The sequence below is a fragment of the Petromyzon marinus genome, chromosome 27 (assembly GCF_048934315.1).
Source record: "Petromyzon marinus isolate PM22_M1 ecotype Great Lakes invasive population chromosome 27, UKy_Petmar_22M1.pri1.0, whole genome shotgun sequence".
NCBI classification, from domain to species: Eukaryota; Metazoa; Chordata; class Hyperoartia; order Petromyzontiformes; family Petromyzontidae; genus Petromyzon; species Petromyzon marinus.
The window spans coordinates 5,147,335-5,164,478 of NC_133693.1; the positions used below are offsets into that span (position 1 = coordinate 5,147,335).

Below are 17,144 nucleotides of genomic sequence, written 5' to 3' on the forward strand. Positions count from 1 at the left end.
GATCGTGACATCGTCATGTTGACTGTCGAGGAGAGGGAGCGGGCTTGGGCAGGGGACGTCGCTGGAGGGATTGTGGTCGTTGGTCGAGACTGATGACGGAGTGGTGGCCAAATGAGAGAGAGAGAGCCATGCCCGCAAGGACCTGACAGGACGTCCGTCACGGAGGTGGGGCGATCAAAGGTGGAGCGATCAAAGGTTGGAGTGATGAAAATCAGCCCCATGCGCCAGGTGCTAGATGGATTGTTGAATTGCAGCACAGCGAGAGATGGCGATTGCTTGACGGCCTGCATTCAGTCGTGGATAGATCATGGCTGATGATGGTGATGACGATAATGGCTGACGCTCACAAGGACTGTGTTCCAATATTGAGCTTGAAGTTGAAATAAAATTTCCGGCAAGAAAAAAAACGATCGGAGGTTGAGAACCACGATTGTCGATTAAATTCATCACCTGAGGTCCCGGCTCCGTCGTTATCACACCCGTCGCTTGAGAACCCTGCTTCAAAAAAAGGTAAAAGTAATAGAGATTAATTACAGGGATATTTAATCAGTGCTACTGGCAAGCATTTGTAGCATGAAACGTATAGCACTAGAAGTTTCCGACAGAGGGGCATTGGAATGGTTGACATGAGATGTGATATAAGGTACTTTGAGGTGCCGAGGCATTTAAGCACCCTATACTCATCCTTGTAACCCACACCACATACTCACACACCACATATATCACACACATTATACCCCACCACACACACCGCCCCATCACCCCTAAATAGTAGACTAATGTCCACTGGCAGGCCGGCGGTGCATTCACCTCGTTGCCACACAGGGACAGCTGCCACTGGGAGTCCCCTTGGCTAGACGACTACAGCAGGACAATGGAATGGTTTAGATTATGAGATGTGATTCCAGTCGCTTTTAATGCGAAGGCATTCATTGCCCCGTAAATACAAAGGGGGCAGACTTTGTGCTGTATATATGTAAGTATGTTGAACTTCTCTCGCACCGTACGTAGCCAACCGTTCTCACCGGAGGTTCTATGGGAGACGGACATTTTAGCAGCTAGCTCTCCGCAAGTGTGGCATTCCCTCCCTGGATCCATTAGGGAATCTGAGTCTGTTACACTTTTCAAATCGCGTCTTAAATCTCGCCCGTTTTCAACGCAGGCTTCTCTCCGCCACTTAAGCTTTACGTAAAGCGCTTTGAGGCCACTGTGCGAATTGCGCTTCAGAAAACCGAGTTTGTCATGACTATGGGTATTAAATAGTTATCTTTCAACGCTGGAATGGTGATGATGTCACGTACAGCAGCGGGGAGGCCTGGTGGACCACGTGGGCCAGTGTCGCCCTGAGAAAAATAAACACACGCTCAAAATTAATGACGAAATAAACGAACGCATCAAAGACACGGCAAGCAAATTATTTAACACCACGGCCATGAACAAACTCAGCCGTACAAGTGATCTGCATTATGTATTAAAAAAAAACCCAGAAAAGTAGTTTGTTCATCCGTGTGTCGCTCGGTCAGTCACAGTGGTGACTTGAGACATATTTGTTTTCGTACAATGTCAGCTAAGGATGGTTACGACACAATTGTACTTACACGATCTAACCCAAAAACCTTTATTACGAATTCCTCGTCATTCTCCTCCTCACACGCGTTATTTACATTTTTATGAGATATCATTACCATCTTGGTTGATTTTTGCACGATTTGTGTGTACAGTATTTGTGTTTTATGTGAAAACACTTTTAGTCTATGCAATAAAACATGTAAAAACATCAATTAGATACCTTTTGCAAGGAATCTTGTATTCTAACTGTTCTGTAAAATATATTTTTGACTCTGTAACAAATATATATTTTATTTGAACTTTTATTCTGTAAATAAAACTAATGCACTTTATTTTTTGCATTGCACACTGGGACAAACGCTGGTCCGTCGGTTTCCAACCACAACGCCGCAACGTTGTTCCGACGTGCTATGTTTAAAGCGAGGTTACTAATAAACTCCGTGCCAGTCAATGGATTTCCATGTAGAGGTACGAGAACGTTCACAGTCTTAAATACCTGAGCCCACAATGGCAATAACCTGGCCGGTGTGCCTGAAACCGTCGATGCAATTGGCAATGCCGTCCGGAATGTCAGGATGTTGCAATGTGTTGACGTGAGGGAGGATGTGGAATTAAAAAAATATTATGTATTTTACAAAAAAATTACAAGACGTTCACTCGGCGTGTTCAAAAGAAAACGGATTTCAGTAATCTGAGTTTACCTTTCGCCAATCATACAAAACGGATTTTTTTCTGTTTTACAGCCACGATAGCCGTCGTGCGCTGCGTGAATCATGCGTTGAGATTCATAAACAGCGGTAGCGCGCCAATTAGAGCTTCGTGTGGTTGGATAGAATCCATCACGTGTGGTTCATTTTAACTCAATACTCATTCACTGCGACATAAATAATCGAATTTGTAAAATTATGACGGCTGAATATAAATGTCATCCTCTTCATCAGTAGGATATGGGGTTTTTTTGGAAAGACATCACATTTTGTGGGCGCTATGAACCCGGTGACCTGAGTTTTATTCCCAGCCATGGCTCACATCAGTGACGAGTGAAGTCTGAACTGGCCCTAGATTTCTCACCTCCCCCCTGCACCTTTTAAACAACCCACACTGACCGGCATGGTTAGCTATGCATAGCTATCAACCCATACGGTTTACCCGTATTCTTGAACAGGGAAAATGAGTTTTCAGGTTCATACGGTGTACAGCCCTTTCAATACGGGTAACAATTTATTTTGTCTGTTTGTGTTTCTCCATTGTGATGGGACTTTGTAGGATGAACGTTGAGATTTATAAGGGGTACGGGTTGACCAATGAGATCTGAATTGGTCTCTAATAAGGGGCCGTCCATAAATGACGTCACGCACCTGGGGGGGGGGGGGGGGGGGTCAGACATTTGTGACGATGTGTGACCAGGGGGGGAGGGGCGGTTTGAGAAATGTGACGTCACATAAAAATGCGCAACTTCAAGTAAACAATATAATTTAATTTTGATTTAAAGCTTTCGTGACTGCAGGGATTCATATTATTGGTTCTTTCGGTAACAACACTAATTTTTTATTCATTTTCATTATTAACTATTTGATTATTTAAATTTACTAAGGCCACCTTTTATTTATTCCATGAAGGAGCATTTTTCTTCTCCATGGGAGAATGGAGAAGCATACATTTTGTACATTTTTTGAAAGGTGCTCCCTAAACAGCACTTGTTCTGACAGTCTGCTAAAGGTTACGTGGGGGATCTCTGTCTTTGTGTGCACGTGTGTGTGTGTGTGTACGAGTATAAAAAGCAGCAGAAAACTCGATACACATACCCTGTCTCCTTTTTCACCTTTGAATCCAGCAGAGCCCGGGTTCCCTGTCTCACCCTGAAGGGGACACAGAGAGAGAAACCAGGTCAGGGTACACGGGGGAGAGGAACGTGTTGAGTTGTGGACCCAAGGAGCTTGGAGGGGCATTAATTAATCCCTGGCAGATAAATCCACGGCGAATTCGGCAACAACAAATAGGAAACAAATTAATCACAAAACGAGAGTCAACTTTACAGTCTGCCGTGCCATTCTGAGTGGAACTGCAGCTTGCAGGCTTATTCTGCGAGCTGCGAAAATATTATTGCGCAAAGCCACATAGATCAGCTTAACAACTCATAATCTCACGCAGCCGTGACACTGAAGCTCAGGGCGTGCTGCCCATGCTGTTAATGGTTAATTATCGCACTGCGCTTGCAATCCAAAATCCACCGGTTCGCTTTCCTGGCACGGCAGCGGAAACAAACGGGGGCAAGTTAGTCTCTTGATTCACCCCGACTGTCGGTGCGTGGTAGGGTAAAAGCGTGTGTACGCCACACACTTCGCACCTCCGATTAGCACGGTTGGCCTGCGTGCGGTGCAAAAGAAGTTCCACGTACACACAGACACACTCCCAAGATTTATGTCCAACGTGGAAGATGTAGGCCAAGTACCCTCTCTACAGGGGGCTCTACAGGGCTCCCTATTGTGGAGGCGCTTCAGCCAGCAGTGGTGAAAGCAAGCAATTGGAGGGCTGCGCCTTTACCTTTCCTACAGCCATGACCACACTGAGCCGAAGAAAGCAGAGTCGATGTTCTCTTGTTTTTTTTTAAAGCACGGCTCAATTACGTATGATGCAGCTTTTGCAACGTGTCTCTCTCTCTACGTTAATTCTGTGTTTGTGCCCCCCCCACCTCCCCCAAAAAGAGTTACCACCCCTGAGTTACGAAGAAAAACTCAAGCCATTAAATGGGAATAAGAATATCTAACAGGTACAGAAGAGGGGAGAACTACATGTAAATTCATTGTCTTCACTGGTATATCATCATCATTATTATTCAGCAAATAACACAAACTGAGACTTTTTACTACCTCAAAAGGAGGAAGGTCCCGGAAAAACCAGGGCAGGTGGCAACATTACCCCAAGCCCACCGGTTGAAAGGAACAAAATCAAAGGTCCAGAAACAAACCCTAAACTCGTACCTCCTCTCCTTTGTCCCCCTTTGGCCCCATGGGACCCAGTGGACCACCATCGCCAGGGTCTCCCTGCAGGCGACACGTCACAGGGGACATGGGAAAAGGACATTAGAATGAAGACACACAACAACACAAAGACACAGGGTTCCCCCTCTTATAGCCTCAGCACGCTGCTGGGGCAAATGCTGTTAGTAGCAAAGACCAATTAAGATTTGCCACGATATACGAGGAAGTGGTGGGGCTAATGCCATGTCTGCCGATTTTGTCTCTCCATTGCTGATTTTCTACTTGGCCGAGCCAAAATAATGGAGGCCCAGACTCAGTTCAGAAAGCACTCGACCTACATACCCATGTACATTAGACAAAGTCAAAGATCCCCCTATATCCATTGCCAGACTGTTGGGACAAGTGCTGTTAGCGAGCACCTATGAAGGCTGCAATAGCACACGAGGGGGTGGTGTGCCCAGCACCACGCCCGACCGCATTTGTCTCCTTAGTGGCGATGTTTACACATCGCATCAGGTACTCATTTGAGGCTGAGTCGACCTAGGCGAGGCCCAGAACTGGTTCAGATAATCGTCTCTGGTGTTGACCGTGGGGCGCGAATCGAACTCGGGTCGCTGGATTCGTATCGTAGCATGCTAACCCGCTACACTACCGATGTACGTAGGAAAATGTACACATAAATAGCAGGCTATGAAATGCAATTAGCTTATCCATAGAATCAGCATGAAGATCTACGTAGAAGCTTCATGCATTTTAACTATAAACACTGAAATAATGTAATTTCAATAAACATTTCTAAGAATAACATTTTTATAATTAATTCATGAAATCTTTACATTGTTAGCAAACAACAAAAACATTTTATTTTTTATTTTACTAGGTAAGGCCCATTGAGCTATATTGCTCTTTTTCAGAAGCGACCTGGCCCCAAATGATAGCTCAATTAAGGGGCTTATCACGTGGAAATGTACAGCAGCCAAATACTCTAAACGCGTGCTTCTAAATGCAGAGAGAAAAACCGGAGGACTCGGAGAAAAATCCACGCGACCACGGGGGAGAGAGACACGCTAAGCCCAAATACACAGCAGGCGTCAGGGTCGGGATCGAACCCACGACCCCTTGTATACCAGGCGAGGTAGTTAACATGTTAACATCTCGCCACTGTGGCATCATAACCACGTCACGTGTGAAGCCTAACCAGGTGTTTTGAATTGCACACACAGGTGTCGCGTAGGCGGGACCAACTGTTAAGAGTGCCGTGGTGCGAACTTTTATAAAGAGTCTGACCTTTTGTCCGGAAGGCCCTTGTATGCCAATCTCCCCAGGATCACCCTGGTAATGAAAATACGATAAACACGTGCATACAGGATTCCTGCCGTGATGATGCAACGGTTAGCGGCGACATCTGGACTTGCAATCCAGATGTGTCAGCTCCACGTGGTCTCCCGGCCCGGCAGTTGAACAACAATGGTGCAAGTTTGTTCAATTCTGCCACCACCCCCACCACCACCACCACTCCCACGCCCCGGCCACCTGCGGGCACCACAGTTAGTCAGTGGGAAGGTCACGTGTGGCGTTGGGTAAAGCGTGGGGTACTCCGGCCTCTTCCCCAGACGTCTGACCAGTGTTTCAAAGGTAGGCCAAACACCTTTATAAAATGATGCCAGCGGGGAAGAGTAGCCAAATATTATATCTAGAGAGGCTCTCCAGAGCTCCCTCTAGTTGGAGGCCCTTCCACTAGTAGGGGTGTGAGCAAGGCACATGCAGGGCTGCACCTTTACCTTACCCTCCATATATTAGCACGGTACGGTGGTAAAGAAGTTCAACATACAGTACATATATACTTGCTGCAGGACACTATTGCATTTGTTATTTAAACTGCTTTTCTCCCCAACAGATTCCTGTTGTGCTGTCAGCGGCATGTCATTCGATGAAGATGCAGATAGTTTCCATTTAGTACCATCACGCCGAACGATGCACCACCCTGAGTCAGAGAAAGGCATCAGAACATGATGTCACAGAACTACTTCTGAGGTGCCTTCGATACGCCTCTTTATCCACATTTCCGTACGCGATGTTGAACGTGTTCGACGCAGGGAAAGTCAAAAAATAAAAAAATAAAAATCGTCCTCAGAGCAGGAATGTGTAAAAATGAGAACATTCATTTAATGCGGTTTATTTATATTTTATTTTAGTCATTGATGACCAGGAAGATACCACCAAATCGGCTACAATTAGATTTCACAGTTTAAACACGGTTGGCCAGAACGCGAATTCGAACCCAGGATCTCAAAGATGCCAGCTCAGCGCTCTGTCAACTGCATTAGCTCTCCGGGTCACTCATTAATTGGCTGAAAAGACATTAATATATAAGAGAGATGCAGAGCTTAGGCGATTGTATGCACCGGCTCACGGCCTGGCTACTGCCTTCCAGCTTGTCTGTAGTTCGTCATCGATTGTGAGATGCAATTTGCATGAATGGCAACGCTGAATAACAACTATTTAAATATATATATAACTCAGCCACCTCAATGTGCACAGCTTTTCTCTTTAAAGAAACACTGTCTCAGTGTTTTCGGCATTCACCTTGAGGCCGGGGATGCCAGGATTCCCTTGGGAACCCGGTGGTCCACTGTCTCCCTGTGTCCCAAACAAAACGAACGCGCGAGCACACGCACGCACACACGCACACACACTCCTCATATTCGATTTACACTCAAACCATCAACCGCTCGCTCGCAGGCTACAGCAACTAAATAAATAAAAGCTCAGCAGAGAAAATCAACAGCTGGCAGAAAAACAAATAAACTGTTGTGATTTCACATTTGAAGAGGGAACAAAAATATATCCCCTAATACTTTCAAAGAGACGCAAAGGGAATGAGGGGTAATAACAGGGGCGGGGGTATGCACTGGGGGGGGGAGCATCTGAACTCTGCTATTACTGTCAGACCACGTTAGAAGTGTGAGATTAGCACGACAAGGATAAGCAGAAACGTTGTAAGTGCAATCAAGCTTGGGGGTGGGGGGAGGAAGCCTGTTAATTATCATTAGAGGATGTTTGCAGTGCCTTGTTGAAGTAAAATCTTGATTTGATGTTTTCGTGACTGCAGGAATCCATACTCTTTGGTTCTTTCGGTAAAGTCACGTAGGTAGAAAAATAATAATAAATCACGACGTTTCGATCGCAACACAAGCAATGGTCATCAGGTGGAAAGATACAGCAGTAGAACTGCTGAACAAGAAAGAGCTGTTGCTGCAACAAGAGGTTATATACAGGTTTGAGGTGGGCGTCACCCAAGGGTAAGTAGGCGGGGTCAGAGATGGATAACGCAGCTGCTGTGCGTGCGTGCGGCGACGAGACTCCTTTCCATCTCTGACTCCGCCTACTTACCCTTGGGTGACGCCCACCTCAAACCTCTACCTCTTCTTGCAGCAGCCCTTTCTTGTTCAGCAGTTCTACCGCTGGATCTTTCCACCTGATGACCATTGCTTGTGGTTGCGATCGAAACGTCGTGATTTTTTTTTCTACTTACGTGACTTTACCGAAAGAACCAAAGAGTATGTTGTTGAAGCTAGTTACAGATGATGATGATGGATTATGGAAAGATTGATAGATGGTTATGATGATGATGATAACGTATAATGGACGATGGTGATGATGGGGGGTGATGGATGATTATAATGTATCAACGATGATGATGCTGATGATGATGGAAGATGGTTATGATGATAATTATGTATCATGGATAACGGTGGTGATCATGATGGATTATGCTACTGCTGCTGGTGATGACAGATCAATGGATGGATGATGTTGAAAGATTATGATAGGTCATGGATAGTTGATGGTCATTATCGATGATGATGATGATGGATGGATAACAATGACGATGACTATTATAAGGGGTGATATCGATGACGGATAATCATTATTGCAATGATGACGATGAACACTGGCTTCACAAACAAAACAAACTCTTCCCACCTTTTGTCCAGGGTAGCCTGGCAGCCCATCCTTGCCATCTTTGCCCGGGGAACCCTGGCATGGAGAACATTTCAGCACCAATAAGCCACCCTGTGTACTGTCAAGGTCCATCAAGATTGAATGAAATTACGATTTTCACGGCACTTTATGTTTAAACAAATATAGTTTTTTAAAAAAAATTATAGTTAATATGTGGGAGCAAGAATGTACATCGATGAACACGCACACCAAAAAACAAAGTGCAAGATTAATTTGGCACAAATGTGCCAAGTATTTGTAAAAAACACAACAACTTGAATCATGTAATTACAGTAATCATGTACAAATATAAACAGTGTCATGTGCTTAATGCTGTATTGTTATAGTATGAACATGATGTTTGCTCGATCAATTACATGAGATATGTAATACAGAGTGAAATTATTCAGTGATACTGCTGCTGTGGAGCATTAGCGCAATTAATAATAAATAATCAAACTCGACGCATCCATTAATAATAACACTGTGGCCCGAAAATAAAAAAAGTATAATAGGCAACGTTTCAGGCAATGGCACGTAAGAACCTACGCATAAAAACGTGCTTTGTATGTGCCATCAAGAAGGGCCATTTCCAAAAATGCAACCTATTGTATATTTGATCAAATACCTATAGGAGCAAATCTATTAAATGGATGTCGCCGCTTAAAATAATGAATTCACGAACAGAGTCATTTATAGTGCATTGAAAGTGGGGGAAAGGGTTAGAAAGTTGCTCGAAACTCACAAAAGACTTGTGCTGAGAAATAGTATAAATATAAAGAGATGGAAATGCTCAAGTGAAGAAAGCGATGATGACTATAAACATGATCACATTCATTGCGCAAATAACCTCATAACGTGTTCAAGATAATGCAACGTGCAGCCTAACAGAATCTGCGAACTCTCAACTCTGGAATCCGCGCGGTGGTGCGGCGTCGCGAAAGCTGCGTACGCACCGGTGAACCCAGAACTCCGAGTCGACCCACGGAGCCAAGGTCGCCAGGCAGGCCCTGTTAAACCACAGAAGACAATAATGTCCGTGATGGCTCAGAGATAACGGTGCTCTGGGACCCTAATGAGGAAGAGTCGGCGAGTGACTGGTGGAATTCACAGCACGCAGCTCGCTATGCCAATGAAGGAAGCAGAAATAAAATAATAAAACACTATTTTGTCCGACGTGTGGTTACGGGTTTGTACCGCGCGTTGTTCGGCACCATGTCTGACGTTTCGCTCCACATGCCCCGGGAGCTGCTTCGTCATGTGAAGCGAAAAACGTCAAACGACACGCGAAAAAGGTCGGACGGTTGCGCCCAGCGACGCGATTTCACCCCGCGCGATCGGAGATTGTTCCTGCTGAAGGGCTTCATCCTGATAACGGTCCCATCACGTGGAGCGAAACGTCGGGCATCGTGGCTGAACAACGCAACGGTACGTCGCGAAGACGCGCAGGAGAGCTCCGCGGAACGACGGCCAAATAACCCACGCGAGGGTAAGAAAAATCAACCATAGGGCAATTACCTGGTCACCCAACTCCATCTGGCGCAAGCATGCACAGCGGATTAGACAAGGAGCACGAGATAAAAGGCTGCGTTTGAGAGATCGGAGCAGCAGACTCGGCCTCGTTAAAATATTGGTCAGGGCAGCTCATTTCCTCTGGGATTGAGTAACGATGGCCGCCGGTTTAGAAACCTTTAATGTAATAAATGTCCTTTAGAAAAGAGGTCGTTCTCAGTATACATGATCGGAGGCTTTGTAGGATATGAAATTAGGATATAATGGACAAGAGCCCTGTGCTCATTTCCTACAGACTCAATATTCGGTTTCGTGCACTCTAACGAGGGCACATTTTCAGAAGAATGAAACCGAAATCCAGACAAATATGCGAACAAGACAATTAAATATAGGGAAGTATTTGGCTTTATCTGATTTTTGATGTGACAAATAAGGGAGAAATGTAATTCTCTTAGGCGATTTAATGACGGTTAATTAGCCACCATTATGTAATTAATATAAATGCATATCACGTGACGGATACAAAATGTTGTCGTGTCCTATTTTCACGCGGCGAAACAGACTCGTGCAGTATTTTTTTTGTATCACCCACAATTATTGCAGATGGTTGTCAAATGAATTAAATACCCCAATGCGGAGCAGGTGAGGCTGAAGTCTGCAGTTAATTTGTGTGCAAGAGATCAGCGGAGACGGGCACACGCAATTAGCCCTGTTAACAGACTACAACACACACCGGCATGGTTCATTCGCAAAGGCAAGGGATTGCAGAAAAACCTCGGGATGTTGCCAGGGGCGCAACTTATGTAGGGGGTATGCGGCAGCGCTATGCGATGCAAATTGGGCCCAGTAGGCCATAAAGGGGGGGGGAGGGGGGCAAATGAACAGATGAAGAATTACAACAATTTTAAGGGAAGAAATATAAAAAAAAGTTCCCCCAACGATGAACCATAAATGCTAAAAAACATTGTTACAAATGAAAACATATTTTATTTCCTAAAAATACACGCAGCGTGAAATATAGTCGCGCTACTGCTGGTGTTTTTTTACTGAACCCCAGGATTGTTTGCTCACTGACATGTGCATGAAAGCAAGATAACTTAATCGTGAGTATTGTACCTTTCAATATTTTTTATTGATGCTGTCACCGTGAGACTGTCTTCCTCTAAACCAAATAGAAGGTGCAACAAAAATAATATATATAGTTATAGCCTACGTATTGTTGGGTTCAAAATATCCATAGCCATTTCAGTAAAAGTGAGTCGGGAGAAATGAGGAGGGGCCCACAGTCGTATCTTGTATACCCACCCCGTTTAAATAGGTCGTGTCGCCCCTGGATGTTACCACGGTGGTGTAATGGTCAGCATACTCGGCGTGGCAGCAAAAAAAACATCATGCAAGTTACATAAATCTCCCCCTCTGTCCACCCGGCACTCTCTATATAGGCACACGCCAGTTATTCTCGATCGGCATGTTGCGTGTGGTGGGACAAAGTGTCGGTACTTTCCCACCTCTTTCGAGACAACCGGCCAGAATTGGACAGTCGGCCAGACACCTTCTGCAAGGGGGCCTTAGACGGCTCCCTCGAGCGGTGGCCCTTCCGCCAAAAGTGGACGTTGGGAATGCATTTTCAGGGCCGCGCCTTCACCCTGCGCAGTGAAACCACCGCACGATGCTCAGCGGAAACACGGTGGACAATGACGAAAGGCCACACACCTGGCTGCCGGTGGCTCCAGGAGGCCCGGGCTGACCAGGTGGCCCGCGTTTCCCCTGCGAGCGTTCGGAGGAAGAAACACAAGGTGACGGAAATTAATCATCGGTGTAAAGTCTCGGGTTATTGGAACATAGAGGGGGGCAAGGGGTACAACCCCTCCCCTACCCCAACCACCCCCCCCCCCCCACGGACCTTTTTTGAGGAGGTCAAAAGCCATGCGAAGTGCCCCCCCACCCATAAATTAAGACAGCGAGCGTGCCGTGGAATGAAAATGGGGGTTGAGAAGCACTCAATTAAGGCCTCTCCGCACCTTGCATGTGCGGTGGTTCTTTTGAAACGATATTCCCCTCCTCTAGTTTATGAACGTACTTAAATCCCTTTGCCAATATTTCCCACTGGTTGGACGACGGCCTCAACCACCACCCTATTGTCGGTCACGGGAGACGTTTGACCGTACTTCACTGTGCTTGTCAATGTGGGTTGATAACGGTGGAGTGGGGTGGGGGGGGCAGCCGAACCGGCTCAGATATCACTCGCCACTAACGTTAGGCTTGGCCGGCGGAGGAATCGAACTTGGGTCGCCGGATTGACGGCGCGGTGCGCCAACCGCTGCACTGCCGCCGCTCCACGCCCCGAGTTTGAGATTTTCCAGGGCGGGTGGCCCTCTGACGAACAGAAGCTCGTGTGAATGGAAATGAAAAGGAAGTGGCCCCGTTTGAAGATTTCCATCGTGCCGCTAAATGACCACGTTCGACCTCCACAGATGGCACCGATTAAACCGAACAACGGACGACTTCCAAACGCGCATTTGAGATCCGTACCACGCACGAACCATGCGTTTTTTGGTTTTATTTTATCCTTCTAGCCTTGTTCCACCACATGTAGGTCAATTACACCCACGTGGCATGCCCATTTAGCCTCAGGTTTGTGAAAACCACCGCTCGATAGCTGGCCTGCAGACCACCCGGTTGAATGAGGAATGCCCCCCCCACCCCCATTCATCAGTGTAGATAGTCAGGAGCCAATTTAATTAAGATTAACAGTAAACAACATTCTTTATTGTGAAATCATACTTTTAACTGTTGACGTAAATGTCTTACTTGTAGCCCCATGTCACTCCACGAAAAGTCTCCCCACGCATTTCAGTCAAGGGAGGGGGGGGGGGGTTGTTTAACCATACTTCACCACGCTGGTCAGTGGGATGGTGAAGTTGAGCAGAAGTGCAGGATTGGTTCAGGTGTCACTTGCGGGGTTCTGGGGCCAGGAATCTACGTCAGGTCGCCAGGATCATAGTGCAGTGCGCTAAGCACTATGCCACCACTCCACCCGTGTCTCTAGAATGATATTTATTTACCTACTGTTTCCTTCATCAACTTCTCTTTAAGTCTTTTTAGTTTGTTTCTCTGTTAAAAGGCACAATCAGAAACATGGGCTTTGACAAAAGTGAAACACGGAGCTGAGAACTGCGGGTAGAGGCACGGAGGGACGTTTGCGGCACATTGCACCGAGACACAGAAAGGCGAAAGAGATGATGGATCAGAGAGCAAATGGCAGTTAGAGACAGCATCCCGACTTGAATTTAAGCGATCTTGGGCGAGAACATATCGCTGTTTTTTCCTGGATTTTTCTGTTTGCGCATAGTCACTTTAAGATGTTTTCTTGTTCACGTTTTTTTGTTTGTTGCGGTTGCACCCGATTCAAGAGCCGAATGGCTCACAGGGCTTTACTAAATAAATTAAAATGAAAAATAACAGATGTTGGTTGGTGGTTGGGAATAATGTTGGAAGGAAGATGCCCAAGAACACTTCCACCGCGGAGACGGATGAACGACATCAGATCGTGTGCAGAATCCACTGCTAGATGAAGGCTTCCCTCATGGGTTGTTGTTTGACCATACTTCACCACGCTGATCAGTGAAGGTTGCTGTAAGTAGGTGTTCAGGACAGTGCCGGATTATCCGAGTGGCAAAATTAGCTACATAATGCTACGGGCCCCGTACTTTCAAGGGCCCCGCGCTAAACGCTTTCAAGCTGTCAATTCCGGTTCAGTGATTCTGCACTTGCTCTATTACTATAGTACTATACTGCCTTCAACTTTTATGAACGACTGGGTGTTTAAGGTGAGCGATTTGTCGTATTATCTGGCTGGATGGCAAATGAAAAAAAAACAATTACTTTACTATGCAAGTTAAAAATGTATGTGTTTTAATATTCATGTGTGTTTTTTATTTATTTATGAAGGGCCCCTTTATAACATATGATACGGGCACCGCACTAGCTTCATCCGGCACTGGTCCAGGACCAGATCAAGATATCGCTCGGACCGATGTCTGTGCGTGAAAAACGAGCCCTCGTGTTGTCCTGTACAATAGCGCCACCCAGCGAACATTCCCACATTAAAATAAAACTCAAGTTTCATTCAATCTGCCTGTGGAGCCTTCGAGACCAATCCTTCCAGGGGAGAATGAGTTTGAGAAGACAAACGATGGCCCTGTCTTGACCTCTCGCAGTCTGTTGGACAGTTAAATACAATTCTGCCGTGTTGCAGGCAAGGGCTCTCCCCTGGCCACTATGTGAATGTGAATTCAACCGCAGTACAACACACGTGGTATATGATCAAAGTCATTTGATTTTGACGCGCTCACACAAGAACGAGATACGTCCATCGCGGAGACGGAACGATGGAATCAGCTCGTGCGCAGCTGCTGGGTGGATTCTTTGAGAATCATTTGTCCAATTATCATCACCATCGCGATCTATGGACAGGTAGCACCGCAGGTGTCCACTGCACTTTAATTGTGCCACTATACTCAAGTAGCGGCCACGTCTGTCTGGCACCGGTCTCTGATGTCGTCATCAAGCCGTTCACTGTGACGTCTTCCTCTCCTTCCGGTTCCTTCCATTTTCCGAACAACACAATATTAATTTTCCTTCTGTTGCCCATCCTAGATGTGTGTCCAAATAGTTCCAGTTTCCTTCCCATCACTGCCTGCATCAGGTCTTCTTCTATGTGCAGCCTTTTTATTACCTCCACGTTGGTCACTCTTTGTGTCCAGTTTAGATGCAGTATACTTCGATAGCAATACACTTTTGAATGCCAATATCTTCTCTCTGTCAGTCAATTTTCGATGTCAAAACCTCACGAGCATAACAATCTGAACCGATCCTAGGCCTCCCCTAGACCGACTCAGCCTCAAGAGAGTACCTGGTGGGGTGTGTAACATCGCCAATGGGGATACAAAGGCGGCCGGGGGCGTGGTGATGGCCATCCAACCCCCCTTGTGTCGGCCTTCATCGATGCTCGCTAATAGCACTTGACACAAAAAAACGTGTTGAGCCTATACGGGGGATCTTTGTCTTTGTGTGAGTGGGTGAGGGTGAGTTTTTTTGTGACCTGCAGTGTGGTAGTGATGGTTCAACACCGTGGGGTAGATGAGACGAAATGGTGGAGTGGCAGACCAAGTCCTCAACATTGGTGAGTGGTAGACCAAGTCCTCAACATTGGTGAGTGGTAGACCAAGTCCTGAACATTGGTGAGTGGTAGACCAAGTCCTCAACATTGGTGAGTGGTAGACCGACTGATCAACATTGGTGAGTGGTAGACCAAGTCCTCAACATGGGTGAGTGGTAGACCAAGTCCTGAACATTGGTGAGTGGTAGACCGACTGATCAACATTGGTGAGTGGTAGACCAAGTCCTGAACATTGGTGAGTGGTAGACCGACTGATCAACATTGGTGAGTGGTAGACCAAGTCCTCAACATTGGTGAGTGATAGACCAAGTCCTGAACATGGGTGAGTGGTAGACCAAGTCCTCAACATGGGTGAGTGGTAGACCAAGTCTTCAACATGGGTGAGTGGTAGACCAAGTCCTCAACATTGGTGAGTGGTAGACCAAGTCCTCAACATTGGTGAGTGGTAGACCAAGTCCTGAACATTGGTGAGTGGTAGACCAAGTCCTGAACATGGGTGAGTGGTAGACCAAGTCCTCAACATGGGTGAGTGGTAGACCAAGTCCTCAACATTGGTGGAGGAATCAATTAGTTAAGTTCACAGGAACAGTAACCATGGCAGTTGCTATTTAATTAGTTATGCTAAAGTGGCTTATATTATTTCTTGTAAAAAGGGCTCATTTGATAGACTTACACACTGACATAAGTGTCCCGTGGAAGTGTCAAATTTGTGAAACGATTCATCGTTGATGCTTGTAATTATTACATTTGTACATCTTCTTTGGTTCTTTCGGTAAAGTCACGTAGAATGAGAATAAAATAATAAATTGATAAAATAAAATAACACAATAATATTCTCACGACAGTCTCGTCCCTTCACCTGATGAAGGCCGCTTGTGTTGTGGCCGAAACGTCGTGAGAATATTATTGTGTTATTTTATTTTATCAATTTATTATTTTATTCTCATTCTACGTGACTTTACCGAAAGAACCAAAGAAGATTAATCATTGCAGTCACGAAAGCTTCAAATCGACATTTGTACATGTCCACCATAGAGGGCGCTGTTGTACCATGCGAGGGCAGGGCATCATTTCAGGACTGTAAACACGAATTATTCAATAACAGTGGCTTTAAAATAAATTATAATGGGCGACGTTTCGGTTAATGGTCCTTTCTCATAGCACATAACATGAATGTGCAAGGGTCATGACCCTAAATGTCGCCGATGTTATATTTTTTCCCTTTTAAGGCCAGTGTTGTTGACGAATGTGTGGGGTTATTTTGTAAATTGTGCTTGTGCACAGCTGCCAACACAGGTTCAATTCATTTCATGAGCCAGTTTCCCTGAGTCAGTTTCCCTGAGTCAGCCTTCCTGAGTCAGTTTCCCTGAGCCAGTTTCCCTGAGTTAATTTCCCTGAGCCAGTTTCCCTGAGCCAGTTTCCCTGAGTCAGTTTCCCTGTGCCAGTTTCCCTGAGCCAGTTTCCCTGAGCCAGTTTCCCTGAACCAGTTTCCCTGAGTCAGTTTCCCTGAGTCAGCCTTCCTGAGTCAGTTTCCCTGAGCCAGTTTCCCTGAGTCAGTTTCCCTGAGCCAGTTTCCCTGAGTCAGTTTCCCTGAGCCAGTTTCCCTGAGTCAGCCTTCCTGAGTCAGTTTCCCTGAGTCAGTTTCCCTGAGTCAGTTTCCCTGAGCCAGTTTCCCTGAGTCAGTTTCCCTGAGCCAGTTTCCCTGAGTCAGTTTCCCTGAGCCAGTTTCCCTGAGCCAGTTTCCCTGAGCCAGTTTCCCTGAGCCAGTTTCCCTGAGTCAGCGTTCCTGAGCCAGTTTCCCTGAGCCAGTTTCCCTGAGTCAGTTTCCCCGAGCCAGTTTCGCTGAACCTGCCAGCATGTCGTGGAAGCGCTCAGGCAAGTTGATGATGTAGTTG

The 17,144-nt window shown here is 46.0% G+C and overlaps 1 protein-coding gene across 1 annotated transcript in view; it reads right to left on the reverse strand.

Annotated features, from left to right (window-relative positions):
* The window catches only part of LOC116946476 (uncharacterized), a 151,280-nt gene that overhangs the window by 34,744 nt on the left and 99,392 nt on the right, over positions 1-17,144 (reverse strand). Inside the window, exons 24-32 of the mRNA XM_032961391.2 lie at positions 11,781-11,834; positions 9,512-9,565; positions 8,538-8,591; positions 7,137-7,190; positions 5,838-5,882; positions 4,551-4,613; positions 3,375-3,428; positions 1,302-1,343; positions 451-495 (exon numbers count right to left, since the gene is read on the reverse strand). Coding sequence (XP_032817282.1) covers positions 451-495; positions 1,302-1,343; positions 3,375-3,428; positions 4,551-4,613; positions 5,838-5,882; positions 7,137-7,190; positions 8,538-8,591; positions 9,512-9,565; positions 11,781-11,834 — 465 coding nt within the window. The remainder of the gene's footprint in view (positions 1-450; positions 496-1,301; positions 1,344-3,374; positions 3,429-4,550; positions 4,614-5,837; positions 5,883-7,136; positions 7,191-8,537; positions 8,592-9,511; positions 9,566-11,780; positions 11,835-17,144) is intronic.